Source organism: Lycorma delicatula, chromosome 1, assembly GCF_047948215.1.
Source record: "Lycorma delicatula isolate Av1 chromosome 1, ASM4794821v1, whole genome shotgun sequence".
NCBI lineage: Eukaryota > Metazoa > Arthropoda > Insecta > Hemiptera > Fulgoridae > Lycorma > Lycorma delicatula.
In genome coordinates this window covers 374,664,591-374,690,899 of record NC_134455.1, presented here as the reverse complement: position 1 = coordinate 374,690,899, position 26,309 = coordinate 374,664,591, and the positions used below count along the sequence as shown (strand labels likewise).

General features: G+C 34.7%; 1 protein-coding gene across 2 annotated transcripts in view; it reads left to right on the top strand.

Moving 5' to 3' along the window:
* Nucleotides 1-364: 364 nt before the first annotated feature.
* Nucleotides 365-26,309, top strand: part of LOC142317284 (RUN and FYVE domain-containing protein 2-like) — a 135,324-nt gene continuing 109,379 nt past the window's right edge. The window contains exon 1 of one of the 2 annotated variants that reach the window (XM_075353702.1): nt 365-567. In XM_075353702.1, coding sequence (XP_075209817.1) covers nt 378-567 — 190 coding nt within the window. In that variant the 5' untranslated portion in view covers nt 365-377. The remainder of the gene's footprint in view (nt 568-26,309) is intronic. The other variant, XM_075353701.1, reaches the window with a different exon arrangement.

The following is a 26,309-nucleotide window of genomic DNA, read 5'->3' as shown; positions in this document are numbered from 1 at the left end:
GAAGCGAGCATACTTATGTGACTATAATTATTTAAACAAATTTAAAACATGAATCCCCATAAGGGTTGTTGTTATAAATGAATGAGTAGAAGGAATTCTCGAATAATGAGGTGTCTATTGCTTTCTTGATTTGCGGTCCTTGTTCGTGGTATAACTGGTACCACTGTCTAAACGAGTGGACTCTATAATAAGAAATTATTGACAAACTAAAATAGGCAAGGTAACTTTTATTGTATGTGTAACTAAACAAATGTAAAGATTAAAACTGAAGGTGGTAAATTTCTTAAATGGCTGTTATTTTATTAAAATCGTTACCATAATTTTCATCCCTTATGTTGGTACAAGATCATCAGCAGGTGCATAAACAAATTGTAAATATGGCTGCTTGTAGTGAAGATGAGCCAGTTTCTCCGTTAGAAAGTAGAAGTTATTCTAGTTTAAATAGTCCTGTTGGGGTTGAAAGTCGTAGTATTTCTAGATCACCCTCTGTATCATCATTTGACCGATGGCCTTCGTTATTAGTTTCGAGAAGAACAAATTTTAGTGGAAGACCTGTTAATAAAGACCGTAAGTTAAAGACGCAAATTTGTATGCATGTAAGATTTACAAAATGCATTTTTGTAAAAATAAATAAATGAATCATGTCTGAAGTATTTTTATTTTTTGTGTGGTGTGAGACAGTGAATATTTAGAACTGACTAGACTAAGGGAACTTAGGTTAGGTTTATTTTTGCGGGTGGTTACTGTTGCGTTTGGTGATTTGACGGCGTGTAACATACGTATAGCACACTAAACTATTTTTGTTTAACATGTTTAAAGTAATAAGCAGTACTACCGATACAAGCACACCTGATACTTATCGATAGCTAATTAAACCATTTTGTTGGTTTTTAGCTACTGTATAATTTGCTATTGCAGACTTCGCCACTATACCTGTTGCTCATGACACGGTTTTAAATTATTTCATTGCATTTCTTAACTTATGCAGTTTATTGGATACATTTTGTTTTTAGATCATTTCTTATTAATAAGTGTTGGATATTAATTATTTTATTTTACTTGTATGTAAAAAGTGTCATCCTTTGTTTAGTTTTCAATGTTTAAAGTTTTGTGCTTCTTCACTTTATAAATTTTATTATTCGGGACCTATTATACAATAATTAAATAAAACAATGAAAAATCTTATTGATAAAACCTGTTGTGATCAATGTTTGTATCATGTCTTAGTGATGTTTCATAAATCTCCTGGATAGTTTACATTACAGTGCTTATTAACACCGATGTAAAATGTCATTGGATTAGCCTCTTTATACATGCTAAGTCAAAGCACAGTGTGCTATTGTAAATATTTGTGTGTTTTATTTATCCTTTGAAATGAACTAATTTCAATCACTTCATCCAAATTAAACTAAAAAAGTCATTTACTGACATTCTGACCGAATCAAGAAAACTAATTATTATTGCCAGAATCTCAAATAACTAATTTCAACTTTTGGTTATTAGTTAATCTCATTTCAAAATTTCATTTCAGAACACATTGAATTCACAAAGCTATCATCTCCTTCAATGTAGTGCACAGTCTATTTAATTTATAAAGCTATATGACTTTTTATAAATTTTCTATCCTCACTATTCAGTTTTTAAATCAACTGTGTTTATTTCAGATTAAGTTTCATATTTTCTGTGGAAGCAGAGATTTTAAATGTAATTTTTAGTATTTTAAGTAATTATGTTATCAAACTTGAAAGTTGGAAGTTAAGCTTAGAATCAAGCAATGCATATGGAAGCATAGTGTTTGTAGGGTTTAGTCAATGAGCTTAAAAAGACCTAACCTATTCTTCCATTTGATTTATGATTATAATAATGTTACTTTTGAAATTAAAGTAATCTTCATTTAAACAGATGATTAGGATTGCTGTATGGGTTTAATTAAAATTTTACTATTTATTCTGTGCTTTTATAGTGGTAATAATTTTTATTGTTGGTTATTGTGGTATTTCTTATAAAATTAATTATTATTTAAATTGTTTGAAGTGTAGGATCAGCAAAATAATTTTGGTCTATCAAGCTAAGATGAAATATTTAAACAAGATTTCTTCAGTTTTTTCCGATAGATTTTATTTAATATATTAGTTTATTGAATGAGGATTAAAAATACTGATTACATTTTTTAGCATTGGTGAAATTTTTTTTTCTTGTTAATAAATATATTCAACTGACCTTAACTTAGGTAATTATTTCTTTGGTAATCTGACTTGTCACATCCATTATATTTTCTTGAAGTTGTATCAGAAAAACTTATTTTTGTTACTAACATTTTGTATTCACTTCATTTCACTGTCAGGATGTTGGATTTAGCAAATCCCAGATGTATGACCATGTTTTTAGTGTGTGACAACTTTTTTTCCATTAAATGTTAATAAAAGATTCATAATTATATTGTAGTGTTTTATTTTAGCTTTTAGTGGTTATGGTTCAAAAACAAGAATATTATGTTTAACAAACTGTGGTATATATTAATTCAAGAATTCCTTCCATACCTAAAGTTTAAAAGTGATGATTTTTCTATAAGAAATATACACTTAAGCAGCTGCACAATTTTAAAAGCTATTTGCAACTTTCATTCACTTAAGATATTTTATTGAGTCTGTTAACCAATTAACATGCCTGTGATGTCTTAAGGAATTATAGATCTTGCATCTTACTAGTTTTCGTTATAAAATTCAGTTGCTTCTTTCTACTCCAAGTAAATTTTTACCATAAAATTCAAGTTTAAAAGTTTTTATTTCTGCACTGAAAATAGATATTTATACTCATAATATTAATGTATAAACTGTATGAACATTCATCATCAAATTGTACATAATAAAATTACCAACACAAAAACCGTATTTCGTTCTTTATCTGTACATCAGTTCATTAATATTGATGAATTAGATTAATAAAAAACTATAAGCGAGTGACTACATCAAATTTCACGATAAGAGTTGTGGGTTAAGCCGTTGCTTGGATTGTAAATCAAATAGTAATTTATAAATGAATACATTACATTCAAAGTTTTGTAATAGCCGATTAAATCTTTTGGGATCTTCTACTTGAAAATCTTAAAATACAAAAATCCTAGAGATTTATTTTTCAGTTCACTGTAGAAGTTAACTGTAGGTGCTTCTTACAGTATCTACTGCAGTTACTTCAAATTGTAGATGATGAATTCTGTACATATATATGTATATATATACACAGGTGATTCAGAAGGAAAGGGAAATATTTTTGGGAACTAATTTTAGAACTTGAAGTAAGGAAAAAAGTTCATAAAAATATATGTTTGAAAATACTTTGTTATCGAGTTACGGCTAGTGAAAAATTTTGCCTGGATTTTAGATCCCTCTGTGTAATGAGGTCATTCTGAAATCTGTAATATATTATGTAAGGGATGAACTTGTTGGTTTCTTATGTTTTTGACCTGAAAAATTTAATAAAACATGTCCCAAAACTGTATCTCTTATACTTTTCATGACATCCAACATGTCAACATCCAACAGTGTCAAAAACACACCTTTTTAGGTTTAAAATACAGTAAATTTGTTAAATTACTAATAAATATGTAAATTTTTTTTATCGAAGATTGTAGAAATTTTATTCTGAAAAAAATTGTTATAATATCTATAAAAAGGAAAAAAATCAGCTTATTTTAAAAACAAAACTTAACATATAAATGTTATAAATTAAAAAAATATAAAAACAACTGTTTTTAGTACAATAAATTTAGACCTTTAAATAATTAAAATACGTTAATTTACTTTTAAAAAATATACATTGTAGTTTATACTGTATTAATTTACAATAAATATTCTAAAGTTCTCCATTGATATTGATGTGCTTTTCAAGTCCATTTCTGGTACTTACCTATTAATGCCACCACAGCTACAGCTTTATTTAAAATCAAAGTAGTCAATCGGATTTGGGTGGAAAATGAACAGTCTCTTTATTAATTTTAATAAATGGTTACTTATATTTATTTATTTTATAAATGTAATTTAACCAAACTTAACCTGCGCTCGTTTCGCTCGCTAACCTTGACTAATTAACACCATAATTTTTTGAGTATTTATTTAATAATAAATTCAGTAATTATTGCAATTATTTATTATTTAAATAATTGAAACACTCCTGTTAATTAGTCAAGGTTAGCGAGCGTAGGTTAAATTATATTTATAAAATAAATAAATATAAATAACCATTTATTAAAATTAATAAAGAGACTGTTTTGAATCTATGTTAAACTCTATATCAGCCCATTTTCCACCAAAATCCGATTGACTACTTTGTTTTTAAATAAAGCTGTAGCTGCGGTGGCGTTAATACATAAGTACCCCACTTCCTTATACTTCCTGTAGCCAACCTATTGATATCATCATGATCTTTGATGAGGGCAGCAGCATTGTGAATGCGAGCAATCTGTTCATCACTTGTGTTTAAATTTTTCTTGAATATCATACATTTCATTCACCCCTATAAACAGTAATCTAAGTGAATAAGGTCTAGTCATCTAGGTGGCCAATTTACAGCCCACTATATCTAATCCATTTACCAGTAAATCTTTCATCTAAGAATTGTCTCACTTCATGAAATGTGTTGGTGCTTGATCAAGTTGATAGTACATTTCAATTGTTTCACCAATAGAAAATTTTAAGCACTGTAAGAATTTCATTGTTTAAAAATTCCAGATAATTTCTCCTCATGACACTTTGTTCTAGTATGAAAGGGTCTATTGCTCTGTATTGATATGAAAGGGCTTATTGAAAATCTTTGCTGAAAGTTTGATTTAACTACATCACATAAGTTTTCTCCAGACCACTGATGTGAATTCTTTGTGTTGTTTATGTCATTACGGTTAAAAGTAGCTTTCTCTGAAAATACTATGAATGGAATTAAGTGGTAGTTATTACCACCCATTGACAAAACTGCAGTCAACTGGCATGGTCGTCAAGGCATGGTGATATGGCATGCTTGTTGTAATGGGACCTTTTTTTGGTAAGTGGGTACCACTTTTTTTTTCCAAACCAGTGGGTATTTGGAGGTATTTGCAGATAAATTATAAATTTAATCTAACTAAACTTAACCTACACTTGCTGTGCTCGCTAACCTTTGCTTGCTAGTCATGGTTAGCAATCGTAGATTAAGTTTGGTTAGATTATATATTTTATAATTATAAGCAATAATGCTTATATTGGTTCTTGCCAAGTTACATTTAGAAGACCCATGTTATTTGGTTTTTGTTATATAAATGTGCATTTTTATTGTTATTTTTGTGAGAAAAATAAAGAAAAAGTGGTACCCGCTTACAGAAAACGATCTGTTGTAGGACTAAGCTGCTGTACCATTTGAGAATGTTTTCTCTTTCATCACCAAGTACTCGTTGATGTTCAAATGAAACATGAGTGCTAGGAAGGGTACCATTCTAATGAAGATTATTAAAAATTGTACAAACTACATTATGGTCTGGTATTACTCATCTTGGATACCTACATCGGTTTTCTTCCATCCAGCTAAAGCACTTTTATTACAAAAGCCGTACACGAAAATCATATCAGCATATTCTGCACGAGTGAAGAGATTTAGCAACTTTCAAGACAGAATTTCACTTTTTTAAATTCAGATTAAATTGAAAAAATGTAGGTGCAATTTAGGGTTCAACAAACACAAAAACAGTGCATAACTAAATTTTCAAAAATAATTAACCAGTCAAAATTATGCCAAAAAAACTAAACTGCTTAATTTTTAACATATAACCACAATTTTATGAGAATAATGAATTGTGTTCAAATTAATTTCAAAGCGTACAGTTGGTGTTGCCAACCTAATTTTTCAAAGGTCTAAATATATTGTGTTAAAAACAACTATTTTTTTATTTTTTCCAATTCATAACATTTTACTGTTAACTTTTGTTCTATTTTGTTTTACATTGATTTCATAAGAAAGCTACTTATTGTAATGGGTACCATGATTTGACTTCTGGAAAATTTTGATATATCTTTATGGTTTCACATCCCTCACTGAGACCCCAAAACCACTATCAGTTCAAAAGTTTATATATACATTTGTAGATATATATATTATATTAATCCGATCAACCTAAGTACAGAATAATAAAATAAAATAGGATGACACCTACCTTATTCCATAATTCAAGCAAGAGCACTTACGTGAGTCCCTCGCATCATCAGTTGCTCTATATAATTTTTTAAATCATTTGTACCAAATTACACATAAAATTGAAATTAAAATTCCTTACTATACTTAAGATTTGAAATTGTTAAAAGAACTTTTACCAAATTAAAATCGAAACAGAAATTAAAACTAAAAATGTGTAAATTCAAAAATTGTTAAAAAAATATTTAACTTTTATTATTATTTTGACTTTTTAATTTAATTTTATTAAATGACTTCATATTTTTTTTTATATATATGCAATTTTTAATTTTAATTTTTGTTTTGATTTTAATTTGGTAAAAGATCTTTTAACAATTTTAAATTTTAAATCTTATGTATAGTATAGGATTTTTAATTTCAATTTTAAGTGTAATTTGGTACGAATGATTTGAAAAATTATAATGAGTAACTGATGATGCGAGGGACTCTTGAAAGCGCTCTTGCTTGAATTATGGAGTAAGGTAGGTGTCATACTATTTTATTTTATTTTATTATTCTGTACTTTGGTTGATTGGATTAATATAATTTGTATAGTGCAGAGGAATATAATTCTCAAAAGGATTGATTTTAGGAAAATAATATATCTATACATATATATATTTCACTTTCTTGTAGACATGGTAATTGCCGTAATTTTGCGCCAATCACTTTTAAATTGATACATAAAATATAAGGACCCAAAATCTCGGTCGAGTTTCTTGATGGGCAAAATCAGACCATGTGAGGGCTTTTTCGAAAAGCAAAATATCGCTTTAACTTTCTTATTAAGTAAAATATTGAATTTGTTTAAAGTTCCTATTATTCTTATGATAAGAGACTAAAACTTATCTAAGTAAAGTTTCTTGACATCAACAACCATTGGCCCAGAGGGTGAATAAAATGGGGTATTGGAGACAAAAAAATCATACCTCCCTTAATAGGCACAGCCTCGAATCGGTTTAAAGTGGTCGTTATTTCTCTAAACATTACCTAAAACTTTTGTCTGAAACAATTTTTGATATGGCCAACCCTTATGGCAAGGGTTGACCAAAATGTTGCTGGAAATGTAAGAAGATGAGGCTTCTCGTTTGCTAAACATGAGAAACTTTTTTTCACATGCAAACATTGTCGTGTTGAGTATTAAAATTTTTCTTAACTTTAAGGTAGTAATCTTTATTATCCCCTACTTAGCACCGATAAAATCTACCTCTGCCTTCGGGCGTGCCGAAAGAGATTTTTTAATTTTAAATAATAAAAAGAATAGATTTAATTTAAAGTTCTTACTATTCTTTGGATAAGGGCCTAAAACTTATCTAAATAAAGTTTTTTGATATCACCAGCCATTGACCCAGCGAGATATGGGGTTTTGAAGTCAACAAAAATCATACCTCCCTTAATAGACACAGTATCGAATCAGTTTTAAGGGTGATCATTATTCCTCTAAACATTACCTAAAACTTTGTCTGAAACAATTTTTGATATGACTAGCCCTTATGGCAAGGGATGACCAAAATGTTGCTGGAATTGTAAGATGGGGCTTATCGTATGCTAAACATATGAAACCTTTTTTTCACATGCAGCCATTGTTGTATTGAATAAATTTGAAGTTTTTCTTAATGCTAAGATGGAAATCTTTTTTATCCTCTACTTACTACTGGTGATACCTACCTACGGCACACCAGAAGCCGGAGTTCTGGCGTGCCGAAAGGGATTTTTTTTTCATAAACTTATTACATCAGTTTTCTCAGAATTAAATTCTCTACAAATTTTGACAATAAAATTTACTCATATATCAGTATTTAATAAATCTACTGTACTTAAACCTAGAAAAAATTGATTTTGTCACCAAATGTTTTTCTGTTTTACATTTGATATCATGAAAACTACGGAAGGTACTGTTCTGGAACTTGTTTTATTCAATTTTTTAAGTAAAAAACTTAAGAAACCATCAAGTTTATCCCTTTAAATATTATGCCGCAACAATTTCAGATAACCTCATTTCACGGGGCAAAATTTTTCACTAACTCGATAAAAAAGCATTTTCATACAAATGCTTTTATGAACTTTTTTCAAGCTCTAGAATCAGTTCCCAAATTATTTCCCTTTTTTGCTGAATCATCTATATATATATATATATATATGTAAGTAGTGTTTTATTTATCTAGTTGAGATACCTTAACCCACCAGATTGGTTTAATCTGGTGGTGATTGGTTTAACTTGTCATCACAAATCAGCTGATTTCTAAGTCGAGGGTTCTAAGGTGCAAATCCTAGTAAAAGTACTTAACTAGTAAAGGAACTAGGTACTTAAATCCTAGTAAAAGTACTTTTATATGGATTTGAATACTAGATTATGGATACATGTGTTCTTTGGTGGTTGGGTTTCAATTAACCACACATCTCAGGAATGGTTGACCTGAGGCTGTACAAGACTACACTTCATTTACATTCGTACATATCTTCATTCATCCTCTGAAGCAATACCTTACGGTGGTTCTGGAGGCTAAACAGAAAAAGAGAGATGTCAGATACGTAACAAAAATTAAGTTGTTATGTATTGCACAATTAGACAAATTATTCATTAGAATTACTTTAAAAATAGTTTAACTTCAGCAACGTACAAGAAGAATATCAGATGAATTTTCCAAGTAGTATCACTTTCAAGATTCTCATGTGAAATTTTCTGATAAAGAAAGATATCTTGCTGTTCATCATATTCATCTTCACTTTTAATATCATAAATAATTTTACCAGCATAAACTTTTCAGCATGGAAACTTAAGAGGTACTTTTAAGGATCTCTTGGTATAGAATCGTCAAGTAATTTTTGTTAAATTTGAAATTTTGAAACTATGTGAACATATTTAAAATTAAGAAAACGCTTGTAATCAAAATTTTAAGCATCTGATGCATCATGCTCTGATACATATATAGAAAATTTATGATTTTAGATTTATAAGCAATGACATACTTTAATTTAAAACTATTAGTTGTATTAACTGTAAATAAAAGAAGTGATTTATGATAAATTATGTACCTCCAAAGTAATTGAAACATAAATCTTACAGCTATGTTCAATTTGACATTATTTAAACAAAATTTTGTGATCGAAGAATTACATTCTAAAATCAAATACAGGATATGAGCTCCCAAAAAGTCATAAAATTTCCCACTGATTTTACGCTAGAATAATGAATGTAGATTGGAAGGAATTTAAATCAAATATTAAAATTAATTATATTGATCAACTGAGAGCCAGTTATTTGAAACAATCGGCTCTAAAAACAGGTAGGTGTTTCAAGAAGTTAGATGTAATTTTCTAATTTAAAAGAAGTAAGATTACATGAAAAGTAATCATTTAGTATCATACAGTTCTAAATGGGTGGTGGACCTTGACCCAGGGTTTTATGTTCAACAGTTCATCGCTATTATCAAAACAAATAATAGGCTGTAGAAATTTAATCTTAATTGCAAATAGTGATCTCCATCTGGCCTTCATATCTGTTACAATTATTTTTATCTCTTTCATACAAAAAAAAAGTGCAATTATAAGCTACCAAAGTAATGTATTACAATAGATTTAAACTATAAGTGAGTTTGTCAACTATCCGTTGACACTGTTACAACATAATCAGAGTTCAATGAAAACAGTTGCTTACCTTGACCGCAGAGTTTTTCATAATAAATACCATTTATAGAAATTTAAAAAAAGGTAAAAATATAAAAATTACAAAATAAATATTATTCCTATACTGTGTTATTGTGTATAGTTTAATTAAATTTAACTTTAAAATTCTGCCGGTCGATTGGCTGCTCCTGATTGTAATGATTGATCCCTTTCTCTTAATTTTTTTGATTTTCCTTGTAATCTCAATTTAGGGAAACAGTATTGTTATTTTTTTAGTTAGGAACTAACTAAAAAACTGCGAACAGCTTACTGTTCTAGTGGTAGTTTTTGTTATTGTCTTATTTTCTTTGTACGGCGTAAGCAACAAGCCCTTTTACACTAGTTAATGAAATTATTAATATAGGTGCAGTTTACCTTCTATGGATCTAAAACGTCTGTGTGGGTTCCACCATGTTCAATACGCAGCTATAATAAGGGCCTCCATGTCCGGTTGTTCATTCGCAACAGCATGTCAGGGGTTATAATTTCAAATTCTAACCGAACAGCAGCTTGGAGCTGCTCTTTGTTGACCTATCTGCGTTTTCGGATCTCATTTACAAAACCCCAGACTGCATTGTCAGGTGTGGTGAAGTTAGGGCTTCTTGCTGGTCCATGCAATGGTGCCGCTAACTCTTCGACCCACGTCCTATCCAGCGATTGGGAAAAATTTCATTGATGCGTCTGCGGACATTCAAAGAAAAATTCGCTGGAGCACAGTATTGCTGAAATGTAATGATCCCTTTTGCCGTTAAGCAACCACTTTTCGATCATACTCGGATAATTGAGTAGATTAACTTCGCCATCGAAAACCAAGGAGCTGTCATCCCAGCCCAAATCGTAACATGAAGGGGATGGTATTCAATTTTTTCAAAAAAGTGAAGATTTTTTCGCCCAGAAAAAAATTTCGTTTACGATAGTTTCGATAAATTGCATGCTTGTCTGTGAATATGTTCACCCGTTTTATCGTTTGCTTTCGGAAAGGGTTCAAACAATAATTTACATATATAAATTCATCTATCAAGGTCATTGTCATTCAGTTCGTTAACTATGGCCGGACGAAAACATTTAACTTTCAAGCTCTTACGTATGTGGTCTCGTATTGTCAGTCTTGGAATGCCTAACTCTGCTGAACTTTGCGCGTTGATTTCATCGGTGATCGTTGAGTCGATGCCTCCACAGCAGCACAGGTCTCAGCTCGAGTGCTAGCGCCTCCCACTACGTACGTATCAAGAACGTTGCCTTCTTCTCCCATCTTAGTAACGTTTGTCTTAGGTGACGATTTACCAAAACTCTCTAAGAAGTCATTCATAATGTTCTCCATGTTTTATCAGTGTGTAGACGTTTACGCACCCACAAACAATCTATAGACGCTCTTCGGCAGTGAACACAATCGTATCCGTCACGTCATCGTTTCATACTCTACTACCAGTAAGATCATCTAATGACGAATTGACGCACTGGACGATTCCCACCACGGCTTATTCTCCCCATCTTTTCCAGCAGAAGTGAGCTATATCATCGGTGAAAATTGGCAGCATTAGAGTCCGATTAAGCTGTATTTATTACATTGTAAAGGGACTTCTCGCCCACATGGCAAGTTCTTTTGCTTCATCTCTAATAAAACATGATAACTAATTTCCCAGAAAAAATTATTTGTTTTTGCTGGAGAAAATTTGTAAGGGATTATTTACATTTATTTATTAATGCTGTAATTTTTGTCCTTAAATATTTTGTGTTGATAATTACTTTAATTTTTTGATTAGAAGACTAATCTGCCAATATGTTTGCTTATACTGTAGGCTGTCGATAATCCGACAGGTAGCGGGTAGCCCTGATGTCGGATTACTGAAATTCTAATTTCAGTGGAATAACCAACAGAAAACCTTACGTTCTTTCATATACATTTATTAATTTGATTAGCTGATATACTTTGGTTAAGTAAATACAATACAACATTTACCTACTTACTTAACAGAAAAATACTGGTCAATAGCCTTTTCTTTTTTTTTTTTTTTGCTTTAATGGACAGTTTAAAATTATTCCCGCAAACTTTTTGATTTTAAAATATCGGCAGCTGCCACTTCATTTTCTTCAGCCCATTTGATACACATGTTAAACGTTTTTACAGTCTTATGTTTTTAAAAGACCAACGATTTTTGGACTTGACTATAACAAGGAATTCAAGTTTATGGATACCACTCGTGTTTGAACAAGGCATAAACGAAATTCTGTTTTTAGATATTTTGCGAACTTTTTTTTTTTTTCCACTCTACTCCCCCGGGCCGGTCCGACTGGTTGGTATTGCGCCACCCAGGGGAGTGTCTGTTAAACTCTAACGAGCTTCCACGCCTACGGCATGGCAGGTCGGCTCGCCGGTGTCAGCTCTTTTAAGTGTTTTCTGTTTGCCCATTTGGTAACCACGGCATACCTCGATTAGCCGTAACGTGGCACCGGGTCTTTTCTGACTCTTCTTCTTCGTCAGAGCCTATCTAAACCCTTGGAGTCCTCAGTGGATCATTGAGAACGACACACCTCAGCATGCCGTCTCTCACCACTGAGGCTGTCCACCTTACCCTATTCTACACTAGTATCCTAGTCGCCTTTCATCAATATCCTTCTCCGATAACACTGCTATTATAAATTCCGTGACTTTCTTCCAATTTATTTCGCTCCTCAACATGTGAACTAGAACCTCTGTTGGGCTCATACCTATTATGCCACAGTTTCTCCTTTTAATAGCCCACTTATCGCAGCAGAAAAAAGTGTGTTCTGCATTGTCTATTCTCTCACAGTACATACATTCTGGACCTGACCTTCTTCCAACACGATGGAGGTACTCATTGAAATTGCTATGACCTGTAAAAAACTGCGTGATATGATAATTCTTCTCACCATGTTTCCTATCCAACCATAGCGCCAGATCTGGGATCAGCTCTTTTGTGCGTTTAGCCGGTCCATCCTCTTGCCATCTATGTCTAAGTCTAGCTTTTGCTTCATTTGCTTTGAGGCCTTGCGCCCTCTCGACTCTATATAGGGCCATTAAATCTATTGGTGGTACCCCAGACAAAACACACAACGCCTCATAGGAGACCGTCCTCTAAGCTGAAACAATCCCCAGCAACAGCCTCCTATGAAATTCAGTCTGTTCAAATTTCTTTCAACCCTAATTGAGGGCCACCACACTGGTACCGCATATAACATCATCGATGTCACTGTGGACGCTATCGCCCTTCGCTTAGAGGGTCTTGGAGCTCTCTGCGATGACATTATTATATTCAGATTCTTGGTCATCTGTTCTCCTTTGGCACATATGTCTGTTATATGCTGGGTGAACCGGCAATTTCTCTCATAAGTCACACCCAGGTATTTAATCTTTTCGACCTCTGATATTTGTTGGTTTCCAATTTGGATGACCGGATGGTCTAAAATCCTTTTCCCAGTGAACGTAATATATTTACATTTCTCTATTGCCAGCTGGAGTCCCCTCTCTTTCAACCAGTTATCTATCGTTCGTAGCGTGTTGTTAGCTCTCTCTTGTACATCAACAATTGTTTTACCCTTGATGAGTATCGCCAGGTCATTGGCATAGGCAATTACTTGTACCCCATCCTGATAGTCGAGTCTTAATATCCCATCGAAGCCCAGTATCCAGAGTAAGGGTCCCAGTACAGAGCCCTGTGGCACACCACCATAAATATTGAAACGTAGGCACTCGCTCTGCGTGTCCACCAAGCATTCTCTATTTGAGAGGTATTCCCCTATCTGCCTTCTTAAATAAGGACTGATGCCTTTTTCCACTAATGCCCTGTTTATTGATTCCCACTTGATAGAACCGAAAGCATTTTTTACATCTAAAGCTATGAATAGGGGAATACCCCTCGTTCTCCATGTGCCACTCCTAGTATCTATAGCCCAGTCGATCACTTTTGTCGCCGCCTGTATCGTCGAACGACCCTTCATGAATCCATACTGATTTCCACTAATGCCTATTCCTTCCTCAAGTTCCTTAAAGATTCGGCCGGCGAGCATCTTCTCCACTGCCTTCGCCATGGTATTTAAAAGACTCAGTGGTCTGTATAACGGTTCTCCATTGTCATTTGCGCCTTTTGGGAGGAACACCACCCTAGATTCCTTCCAAATTCCTGGAAATGTCTTATTTTCTAAACCATGGCTGACCACATCGAGCATTTCGTAAGGAATTCTCTTTACCAGTCCTTTAAGGAGTGCTGCTGGAATACCGTCAGGACCCGGGCTCTTCCTGTTACCAAGTTGTGCTACTGCCGTGTGCAGTTCAGAGAGCGTAAAGCGTCTGGGTTCGCATTCTATAGCATTTCCTGCAGTTTCTACTCTACTGGGGAATAGCTCATTAATCTGTTGTTCTGCCTGCTCATTATTTAATATAGGCAGACGCCTTCCAAATCGCTTAGTGATTATTTTATATGCCTGTCCCCAGGGGTCTCCGTCTAACTCCTCGCAGAGTCTGTGCCATTGTTTCCTTTTAGACATGCGAATAGCTTTGTTTAAGGCCCGTCTGGTCTCTACATAAGCCAGAGATGCCTCCTCGTACCCCTGTCCGCCTCGCATTCTGAGTCTATGCTTCCTTCTTCTGCGCGATAGTAGGAGCCCTCTCAGTGTTTCAATCTCCATATTCCACCAATACACTGAGTGTCTCTTTGCTCTTCTGTGAGCCTCTCTGCCCATTTCTTGTCTTATGACGTTAGTTAGGGCAACTGGTGTCAGATTCTCTATGTTGATAATCCTTTCCGCCGTTCTAGTAACTATGATCTCGATCTGTTCCGTTGTAAAACTACTATAGGGCATTTTCTCTCTAGTCACATAGTCTGAGCCTTTTATGATAATCATTGTGGCATGATGGTCACTCGCCACATCATGTGGTAACATTCGCCAGTTCCAGTGTTCACTACTCCATCTATTGTCTATGATTGTTAAATCTAGGACTGACGAGTGTCCTCTCGCCTCATATGTAGGGGTGTTATCATTTACACAATGGCAGCCAACTGCCCCCATCATATCCATAAGGATCTCACCTCTGCGATTGGTGTAAGCGCTCCCTGCTGCAATCGCTTTACTATTGAAATCTCCTAGAATGATGACTTTCTTCCTAGCGTTATTTACTACTCCTTGTATTGTGTCTAGTCTTCTGGTAAATTCTTGTATGTCACAGTTTGGAGACACATACCTCTACCATACGCCAACATGCCTCTAGATCTGGACGTCATACTCTATGCTAACCTGCCGCTTACATCCATAATTGCTATGTCACCATCTATATCCACAATCCAGCCTGATATAGCAACAACGTACTTGTTCGGCTCCGTGATTATCAGTAAATCTGCCCTTTGGTCTATGATCAGTTCACTAACCAAATCATGAGACATGGTGCTTCTGTTTGCGTTAACTATTATCACCCTAAGCATTTAAGTGTTTTGAGCACCCCCAGCCACCGGTGCGGTGTTCTTGCTCCCAAAATCCAGGCAGCTACTATGTTCCCGGCATTCTGCAATCTTGTCGCTTCTGCCTCCATAATTGAAGCAGAGATCCATTCTATCAGGGCCCTTGCACTCATGCCTACGATGTCCAGTATTCCAGCATCTAAAGAACTTATCCTCTGATTCCCTTATATATGCCCGACAATTTACCCAGCCAATCCTCAACCTTTGTTCCACCAGCTTACAGGCAGCCCTATACGAGGTAATAACTGTAACATTTTGGGTCTCAACATACCCTTTCCTAATGGATGATATCTTTACCTCCTCATCACTACCGATTCTGTTCACAACCGCTGTCATAATTTCTTGTTTCGATGTCTCAAGATCTACATCTTTAATATGTACAGTCGTTCGCCTACTAGCTCGCGATCTCAAATCTACCTGTAGATCTGCCGCTTCATCTCTTAGTGTATTAGTAAATTCTATAGCTTTTTGCGCACCCTGAATTCGAACATGTAATTCGTCATTTCTACCTTTTCGCAAAGATAACACGTCCTTTGCGTCCTCATTATCTACGGCAGCTTTCATAGACGTTAGCAGATCCGCATAGGATTTGCCCGCTGCTTTAACTATCACCGTCCGGCTATATTCCGCCGGCGGCGTAGCCTTCTTAATATGGACTTGTCCTGGTCTTGACTGATCACTTTTAGGGCCAGTATGCAACGTCAGGACTTTCACCGGTTCTGTACTATCCTTATGTAAATACGATAGGATTTTCTTAGCATAATTGCCAATACTATTATTTGGCAATATGAACGCTATCTTAGGTGACTGTGCACATATCTTTATGATCGCCTGTAGTATATGCATCATTGTCTTTTTCTCTGTGTCTCTAGAGTCGTAATAGACCTTATATTTACATCTTTGAACTTCGACTTTTTGTGCTCCAATTACCAAAATTTCTTCCGTTAGTATATCACCAGCCGAGTATTTCGGAATATGTGTTTCTGCATCCTCATGTGTGTTATTTCTCCTTAAATCTTTGATATTACATATATCACCCACTTCGCTGGGTAACTATGCAACAGTGTTTATCTTGTCTCTTAACGAATCTGGCCAGCCATTTTATTCACATGTTAAACGTTTTTACAGTCTTATGTTTTTAAAAGACCTACGATTTTTGGACTTGCCTATAACAAGGAATTCAAGTTTATGGATACCACTCGTGTTTGAACAAGGCATAAACGAAATTCTGTTTTTAGATATTTTGAGCACTCTTTTCAGCACAATGAACAAATGTTTTTTTTTCTGTAGCAGTCTCCAAAATAGCCCACTCTCATCGGCATTATAAACCTGGTCAGGACCAAGATCCAACTTTTCTTTTTAAGAGGTGGAGGAACCCCATTTTCGGGCTCGCTAACAGGTTCCGCAAGATGTTATTAAATGCGTATGTGTTCCTGCGTACTACCGACTAAATTTCCACACTTGGCTACCCACCCTTCCTGGTACAGCTGGTGTGCATTACTTCAGGAAGAGGGAATACGCCCTCACACATATTTAGACACCACAGTCACCAGACACGAACCTCACACCAACAAGATACCAAACATCAGACTAAAATCTCACCACACACTCCACGACATCCAATCATCACTCAGAAAACATACCCCCACGCCGCACACTCCACACATCATATCAAAGCCAGTCACATCCAATCACATAAACAAACACCTCACAGACAATCGAACACTACAGTATAGTTACCTCACGGGTCACCATCGGACGCGGCAGCGGAGTGTCCACAACCTCATCGCACCCAGGGACTCTTACACGTACGGGGAACCACGAGGCTCTCAGCCTGTTTGATCCTGCATTTTTCGACGATCCCTTCTTCTACCCCTGCGAGACTCCTTCCAGACGTACAGCTCCTCCATGATCTTCCTAACAAACCTTGTTACAGCCGTTCAGTTTTCCGCGCTTTCCAGCATGATTGCTGCATTTCCTCTGGGAGGAACATTTCTCTTTTATCTATGGTGTCCAATATTTCCCTCCTCGCATCCTCAAATTGGGGGCAGCGAAAGAAGAAGTGGTATGCTGTCTCTTCCTCGTCTACACACTGGACAACTAGCGGAGTGATCTAACTTAAACCTAAAAAGGTATTCTCTAAACCCTACATGGCCTGCTAGAAACGATGTGAGACAGTAATCCAGCGAGCCATGGGCCCTCTCGCACCAACTTCTCAGATCCCGAATTATTCGGTGTATCATCCATCGGCCTCTATCACTAGTGTCCCACCGCATCTCCCATTCTCTCCTCATTTCTTCCATAGTGGAACTAGCCACTCTCCTTTTTTACGCAGGTGTTGACGCCCGTTGCTCTTCAATCTTCTTCCTGCGGGTGATCTCCTGATCGACAGGTAATATTCCCGCCAACACTTCGACTGCTTCTCGAGAAAACCTGCAGCTATAATACGGAGGCAACTCTTTCTGTGTATCGATTCGAGAGCACTCCTGTATACGCCGTATTTAGTGACCCCTTCCCGCGGCACTGTAAAGTAATGTGAAGTATATCACTCCATCCACCTCTGCTGCCTCGGTTCCCCCACAGTTCGGCAGTAATATGGAAACCAGATTTTCAGCCTTCGAACAGGCCACCACTTCTTCTTTCTTTCTTTTTCCTGTTAAGCCTCCGGTAACTACCGTTTAGATAATTCTTCAGAGGATGATATGTATGAGTGTAAATGTAGTGTTAGTCTTGTAAATTCTCAATTCGACCATTCCTGAGATGTGTTGTTAATTGAAACCCAACCACCAAAGAACACCGGTATCCACGATCTAGTATTCAAATCCTTGTAAAAATATCTGGCTTTACTAGGACTTGAACGCTGTAACTCTCGACTTCCAAATCAGCTGATTTGGGAAGACGCGTTAACCACTAGACCAACCCGGTGGGTTTTCGAACAGGCCACCAAGACGTGGGTACCGAAACGCTTCCTGGCGTCCACCCATATTTCAAGATATCGCAGTCCTTGAAACTATCCTTTGGCCCTCAAGCACCATCTTCAGTGTTGGCCTTTGCTTGATTGTTGTAATCACAACAATCCCTATAAGACCCAACTCTTAGACTGTCTATAAATCTTTCTTTATACGGCTCGATGGCTGTAAATCATAAGAAAGTTTCTCACTTGTGGTAGTTAGTAAACATATTCCATAGCGCTTCTTGAATTTATCGAACTACCCGTGGCTTGCTTCTTTCTTTCGTTATTAATTTATTTATAGAAAGGCTTTTTCTTTGATGATTTCGCCTGAAAGAGAAATATGTTTGAAACGTTCCTGGATAGATCGATTATAAAGTGCACCTTCCATTAATAAAAACCTGCCGGATTTTAATGTTTTCCTATCACTATTACCGCTGACATCTTTTACAAAAAATTTTCTATTTTTACCAGATTTTTTTTCCACTTCTCCTGGGCCGGATCCTGCAGTTAAGTATAACACAGCCCAGGGGGTTGTTCTATTTCTATACTCTGACGGGCCTCCACGTCTCGGCCTGCCGGTCGGATCTTACTTTGCGCTCGCCTCAAACCCCCAGTCTAGGATCCACCAGGCTCGTGTATGCCATCCCTGGGTCCCTACTCCGGGAGCCGGTCTTTAAGTCAGCGCCTCTAACTGGGACACCCCGAGATTTTTACCAGATTACTACATAAAAATCTTATGATCGTACACAATTTCGCAATGCTCGGTTGAAGACTGTTAATTTATATTATCTGTTTGTAGTTTTATGAAAAGATGTTTCTGGGGAGGGTTGTTTAAAAATTAATTATAACAGTCACCAAACTACAGTATTTGATCGTTTCTACCTAGTGTTGACATTACGCATCAGCAAATCCTTAGATAAATTGTAGTCTAAATTGGATGACGTAATAATAATACCATAGACATCATAATACGTTAACTGTGGTGAGCAAATTGCTTATATGATTCGAATGGGACGCTGTGAAAGTGTCGTGCTGATACAGTCTTCACGATGTTTTTGGAAGGACTTCTCTCCCCCGCCCGCCGACTAATCGACCGGCCTGACCGTGCGCGCAGGTTGTTTGACACAACTGTACAAGTCACCAGCCGGCGGCGCCACGCGCTCAACTGCAGACACAGCTAAATGACGTCGGCGACGATCAGAAGTACTGTAGTGTAATTATTAGATTATTCCACGTAACCCCGGCTTACTCATTTAAAACATCATATTCACCATTCGGCCGTGGCGTCTATCTGTTTTATCAATTGTGATGACGTGCAAAAAAGACTGAAGTAAAATAAAGACAAAAAGTATCGGATTAGTGGATGCGTCGGACTAAATAGCGTCGGACTAAATAATGTCGGATTATAGTGAGCCGACTGTATTGTAAATATCATTCTTTGTTACCAAATGTATTTTATTTTAATAAAATAACAAAGAGATTGCTCAAAACCCCTTTACTAGACATATAAATTTTCATTTATAAATTAATTTTGTTTGTAAAAAAGATTATGTAATTCTGAATGTCTAAATTTTTACTTTTGGTGAAAGGTTCTTGAGCATTTCATGTATTATTTGTTAACCTGTTACCATGGCTCATTTTTTATATTTTTTAAATAAAAATATTTTTCATTGAGAGAGAAGCAGTATTTTGTGAAATGAATTCTTATTGTTGTCTTTTTATTGATAACCTTGTTTTATTGTTTAAAAGTACGTTTTCAATGCTTTTATCCACATAAGTACATATATATATATATAAATTCTTTTTTTTGTTTGATTTTCAAGTGATTGAAAATAGAATGTAGAAAGAAACAGGTTAGATAAATATGAATTATATAAAATAAACTGTTAAACACATAAATGGCGTAACTGTTTCTTTGTATTCTGTGTAATTAAATTATTTATCGTACATATTTTCTCTCTCCCTGATTTTTTTGTTTGCTTTTAGCATTTGACTTGTTTAATTACATTGATAAACATAATTTTTATTTCCTAACACGCGATACATTATTTTAATCTGTTTTTTAATGCTGAAAACGAATATGAACCCGGAATATTTTTATCGTCCACCATTTTTGAAAAGTTTTTAAATTTTAATTGAAGGATTTTTTTTTCATTTTCCAACGTGTAGTTAGCATTTTAAGTTCCTATATTGTATTTTGTTGAACTCATATTTTACTGTTTGACTTTGTTAACGTAATTTGTAAGCTATAAATAAACAATACTAGACAAATAATTAAATCATATCATATTCATATATTATGACATCATATCTAATACTGAAGGGTGAGCTTTCACGGACAAGATTAATCATGTCTGTGCAGGTCATAACATGTAGCTAAAAGCACAGGTGTGTTGTTTGTATTAAACAATGGATTTAGGAATGAATTAATTTTGTTCAGTCTTATTGCTGACTTAAGTTTGTTAACAGTGCAGTGTCATAATGCCTCGAAATTGCGTAAATGATGTGGATGCCTTTTGTTATGTATGTGGTGAGTTTACCGTAAAATTAAATAGAAAAAAACAGTATATCTTTAATTACAAAAGCATATTTCTACTTTTAATGTAAAATTGGTGATCAGGATAAGACGTGGGCTTCTTATATAGTGTGCGCTAATTGTTCTGTATATTTAAGAGGATGGCTGAAAGGTACACGGAAGACTTTGCCATTTGGCGTACCTATAGTTTGGCGTGACCCAAAGGATCATGTAACCGATTGTTACTTTTGTTTAACAAGTGTGCCTGGAGTTTCAAAAAAATCTAAACATACTGTAAAATATCCTTTATTGCAGTCTGCAATCAGGCCTTTACCTCACAGTGAAATTATTTCAGTTCTTGAGCCACCTATGAATGTATGTTTCGAAAGCAGCGATGAAGAATCGGGCAGTACTGAAGAAGACAACAATGATTTTGATTTTGAATTATCTTCCAATAAGCCACACCTTATATTACTAGGTGAATTAAATAACTTGTTTAGGGATTTAAATTTATCAAAAAATCAAGCTGAACTGTTAGGATCAAGACTGCAAGGTTGGGATTTATTTCAAAAAGATACAAAACTTTTGGGCTTTCGAAGCCGGTAAAAAGAACTTTTTTAGTACTTTATTGATGAAAATAATTTGGTTTATTGCGCAAATATTGTTGAGCTTATGTTGCATTTAGAACAAGTTCATAAACCTGAAGACTGGTGCCTTTTCATAGATTCGTCCAAATGTAGTTTAAAAGTGGTTCTACTACACAACGATAACGAATATCCTTCGATACCAATCGCTTATAGTATTAATTGAAAGAGACATACGATGTGATGAAAGACGTTCTTGAAAACATAAATAATTATAAAAAACATAACTTGACCGTATGTGGTGATTTGAAAGTTACATCTATTTTGTTAGGCATGCAGTTAGGCTATATTACGTAAATGTGTTTCTTTGCGAATGGAACAACAGAGCTAGAGATAAACATATCTTACCAAAGGGTGAAAGAAACGAGACAGCTTAATTCCAAATGGGAAAAATATTATTCATGAGCCCTTAGTTAAACCAAAAAAAAATTATTTTTCCCCCTCTCATATCGAGCTAAGGCTAATGAAAAATTTTATAAAAGCAGTGAAGAAGAATAGTCCCGGATTTTTGTACATCAGGCAGAAATTTCCGAATATAAATGAAGGAAAAATTAAAGAAGGAATATTTGTTGTCGTTAAATAAGAGAGCTGGTGAAAGATGATGTATTTAACTCAGTGTTAAATAAAGTAGAAAGCGCAGCTTGGGCTTCATTTAAATACTTTTACAAAAATATTCTCAGCAAACAAAAATCCGACAATTACCACGATATTTTTAATCAACTTCTTGCTTCATACAAAGCTATGGTATGTAATATGTCTTTTAAAATACATTTTCTTTCACTCACATCTGGATTTTTCCCGGACAACCTCGGAGACGTAAGTGACGAACACTGTGAACGTTTCCACAAAGATATTTCGGTGATAGGAAGCCGCTATAATTGGAAATGGAATTCTAACATGCTAGCCGATTAGTATTGGACATTAATTCGGGATGTGCCTGAGGCTATTTATAAAAGAAAACCATCAGCGATATCATTCTAATACAGATATGGTTAATCTGTAATTTTACAGATTTTAACTATATTTTCCCTTAATTATTTTTGAAGCGTAATTTATTTAAAACTTAAGGGTGATAGAAAAATTGTATTTACAGATCTATAATGTACGCAAAAAAGGAATTCAAGAAATGGTATGAAACTTAGAGAAAAATTAAATTTTTTTTGTCTATCAGTGTTATTATTCTACACTTTTTTATATTCTTTTACCAAAATGTATTTCTCAAAATATTTGCTTTACCTACCAGTGTACCTCTTAACAGTTTTTACTTTCTACACAACCCGTTATTACAGAATTCGTTAAACCGTAATATCTTAAAATGACTACTAACCTGGCCCATTGTTTTAACATATTTTGTGATTACTTTCTTTGGTTGACTTAAAACATTTTAATACATTTTTTATCAATTTACTCAATTTCCAACATTTTTCTGTTAAACTCCACTTTCAAAGCAACTATTCATTTTAATTTATGGAGTTTTCATTGTCCAGTATTCTTTACTCTCTCTCTCTCTCTCTGATATTGAGTAAATTATTTATTTATTAAAATAAAAAACAGATTGTATGAATTTAGAAACATTAAAACTGCAAGTTGTTTTTTACCTGTAATCAAAAATAGTCGATGTGTGCGTCATTCGTAATTCGCTAAATATCCTACTGGTAATTAATTTCATGCCATGTTCATTGTAACATATACACGTCTATGAATTCGAATACGTTAACAATTTTCTCCTTAGGTCATCAATATTCTCTACACGAGTTTTATATACATTATCCTTCATGAAACCCCATAGGAAAAAATTATATGGAGTTATATCTTGTGATCGAAGTGGCCAAGCAATCGATCCATTACGTCCATTCCAGCGATTTGGGAATCTGTTGTTGAGGGATTCACGCACTTATAAATCCCAGTCGCTCCATCTTGTTGAAATATGATTTCGGATTGTAACTCTTCAAGCAGGGTAAACAAACCTTCTAACAAGTCCAGATAGATGTTCGCGTTAACTGCCGTTTCCGCAAAGAAAAAAAGGTGTCCATTCACAAGATCGTGAAGCAGTCCGCACCAAACATTAATTTTTTGGCTATCACTAATACGGTCACGTGTAACATGTGAGTTCTCTGATCCCATATTTGAATGTTCTGAGTGTTCAGTTTTCCAGAAATGTGAAATGTAGCCGCGTCCGAGAACACAACTCTTTTAAAGTAAAAATCATCATTTTAAATTCTTTCAAGTCATTTCCACAGCAAATTCCTTTCTAGTTGGGTGATCTTATGGTGTAATGTGCTGCAGTATATGTAATTTATAAGGGCGCAGTTTTAATTATTTATTTAAAACATCGTGAATGGTAGATCGCGGAAGATTTTATTGCGAGCTGCACTCAGAGTTGATTTCTCAGGGCTGGGAACAAAAGACTCGAATGATCTCCATTTTTTCATCTGTTGTTTTAGGCCTTACTGCATCCTTCTTATGTTCAACACTACCAGTTTCTTTAAATTTATCGTACCATGAACGAATACTTGTTCTAGAGGGTGGCTCTAAGTTATACAGAATTCTAAAATTGCGTCGAACTTGTGTGTCTGATTTTGTTTCAATAAATGACACTACGCAATGTTCTTTCATCTGCGGACTCATGGCGACTGAAGTATCCGGTTACGAATGCAATCACAGCTCTTTGTAGTATTTGCCGAGGGAAACGTTTTGAGCTACTTGTTACAAAGAGCCCAACCATTTATTAATAGAACTACTATTTTTTTTTTTTAATAAAACATTAAAGTTGTTCGGATAATTCTGAAACAACCGGTGTAACAAGACCAGTATAGCGGGCCTGAATAACGGATTTCTACCAATTATTTTGAAAATAGTAGAAAATATTTTTGGAGGAATCCAGAAAGGGACTAGAAGTAACCTTTTTAGTAAAGGTAACAGATCCGCTTAACAGTAGTCTTTTATAATACTGCCTTGTGACACGCAATGAACAAATGTTTATACCATGAGAAGAATTACTGGACTGGGTTAAGGAATGCATGAGAACCAACAGACTTGGTCGATCATTCTCACGCTTTGAATTGGGGTCTGGTCTGGCAGATAAAGAAGATAGAAGCATAAATCTCCCTGGGAAGACCACAAAAAATCAGTTCTGCAACCAGTCCAGTGCGACATTATGACGTCAATTCCGCTAGGAGAGGCTGCAAGATGTAAGTATGGTGGAGTTCTGCCAACCAATCCAGCGAAACGTTACAATATCAGTCCGGCGAGGGGAGCCTGCGAGATGTGAGTTCTGCGAACCAGTCTAGCAAGGAGAGTATAACTTCAGTCAGCAAGAGTATTCTGCGGCGAGGACAGATAAAGGAGAGAATTTCCAGTGTGAATTAAGTTCGATACGATTAAGGTGACACCACGACTAATTCCAGTAAACAAAAAATACTATCAGTGAGTTGTAAAACTATAAGTGAAAGAAATAATGTACTAAATTTAATTCATAAACTGTTAAGGTAGTTTTATTTTCGGACAGTAAAGGTATTTGCAGTGAACTTTATACTTGTCTTATATAGTGTACAATTGTTTGTTAATACAAGACTAGTGGTTAAAAGTGTTAAGACTAGCCGTTATACGATATCTTTTGTTAATGGGTCTGAATTCTTGTTTTCTATTTATCTACCTGGAATAAATCCTGACAATTATTTCAAACTCTGTCTTGTGTGTAATCTCTGTTTACTATTACATTGACATTTGACTATTTGATGTGTAATATTGTAATTGTTTACTGTTTTGATTATGTTTTTTCATTAATTGTTTGATTATTGTCGCTTATTATTATTATTGTTGTTGTTATTATTATTACTGCCATTATCATTATTTTGTGTTTTTAAACCAATAAACTGTAATTATATAAACATTCTAAATTGTCAATCTTTTAATATCCTGACCGAGCCACGAACACACGACAATATATACATACTAGCAACCCTGTTGTGGCTTCGCCTGCATTATATGGTTACCCGCATTTCTCATCGTCTTCAGGGTGATATTTAGTAGGTCTGGCTTGCTTCGCTCACCCTTTCTGTCAAACCAGAGGGCTCTGCCCTTTGGACCCATCTGTGTTCATTAAACTCATGCTTATGAGAGTAATAATGATAAATAAAAATTAAAGCCTGTTCAATTTGTAGTAGTATTAGTATATTCTAATTTATTCAGAGCAACAGTTTGATCAATACACGACTCGATACTTTGAATAATCAAAGAATGTAAGTTTCAAAATAGTAGGTCTCCATCATAAAAATGTTGATTATAACTGGTTACCTTACTTCGTACTGGTAAAAATGAATTTTGTCCGGTTGGTTCTTAGTATTACCCGACAAACACCATTAGAGGTGATCATACTTTGTTTCTCATTCAAAAAAAATAATCATTTAATTACTTTTATTTTATGTTTTTTAGTTAAGTAACCAAAGGTAGGTGCAGCTTTGCACATACAATAATACTGTGACTGTGTTGATTGAGCTGCAGCGCCGTACACTGTCGCTTTCCTTAAAATATTGAAAATAAAAAAAACCGAAAATGGTTTTTTAGGTGTTTATCCGAAGAATATTTGCAATCACCTTGTTCAGTGAATACCTTGTTCAGTATAATCGGGAATGGGGATAATTTATTTACAATCATTATTCAAATTTTTTTACCCTTCTTCATCCCTTTCATGGTCAGATTTTGAAAAGTTATATTCTGCAATCTAATACTAACACCAAAATACATCTTACAAGGGTCTGTCGCTGTTATGTAATGAAGGAAATGTTATGCTAAAAGGATAGTTGGGTGATTCAAATTGCAGTTGTCACTGTCATGACAACAACCATCAAGATTCATTGCACCAC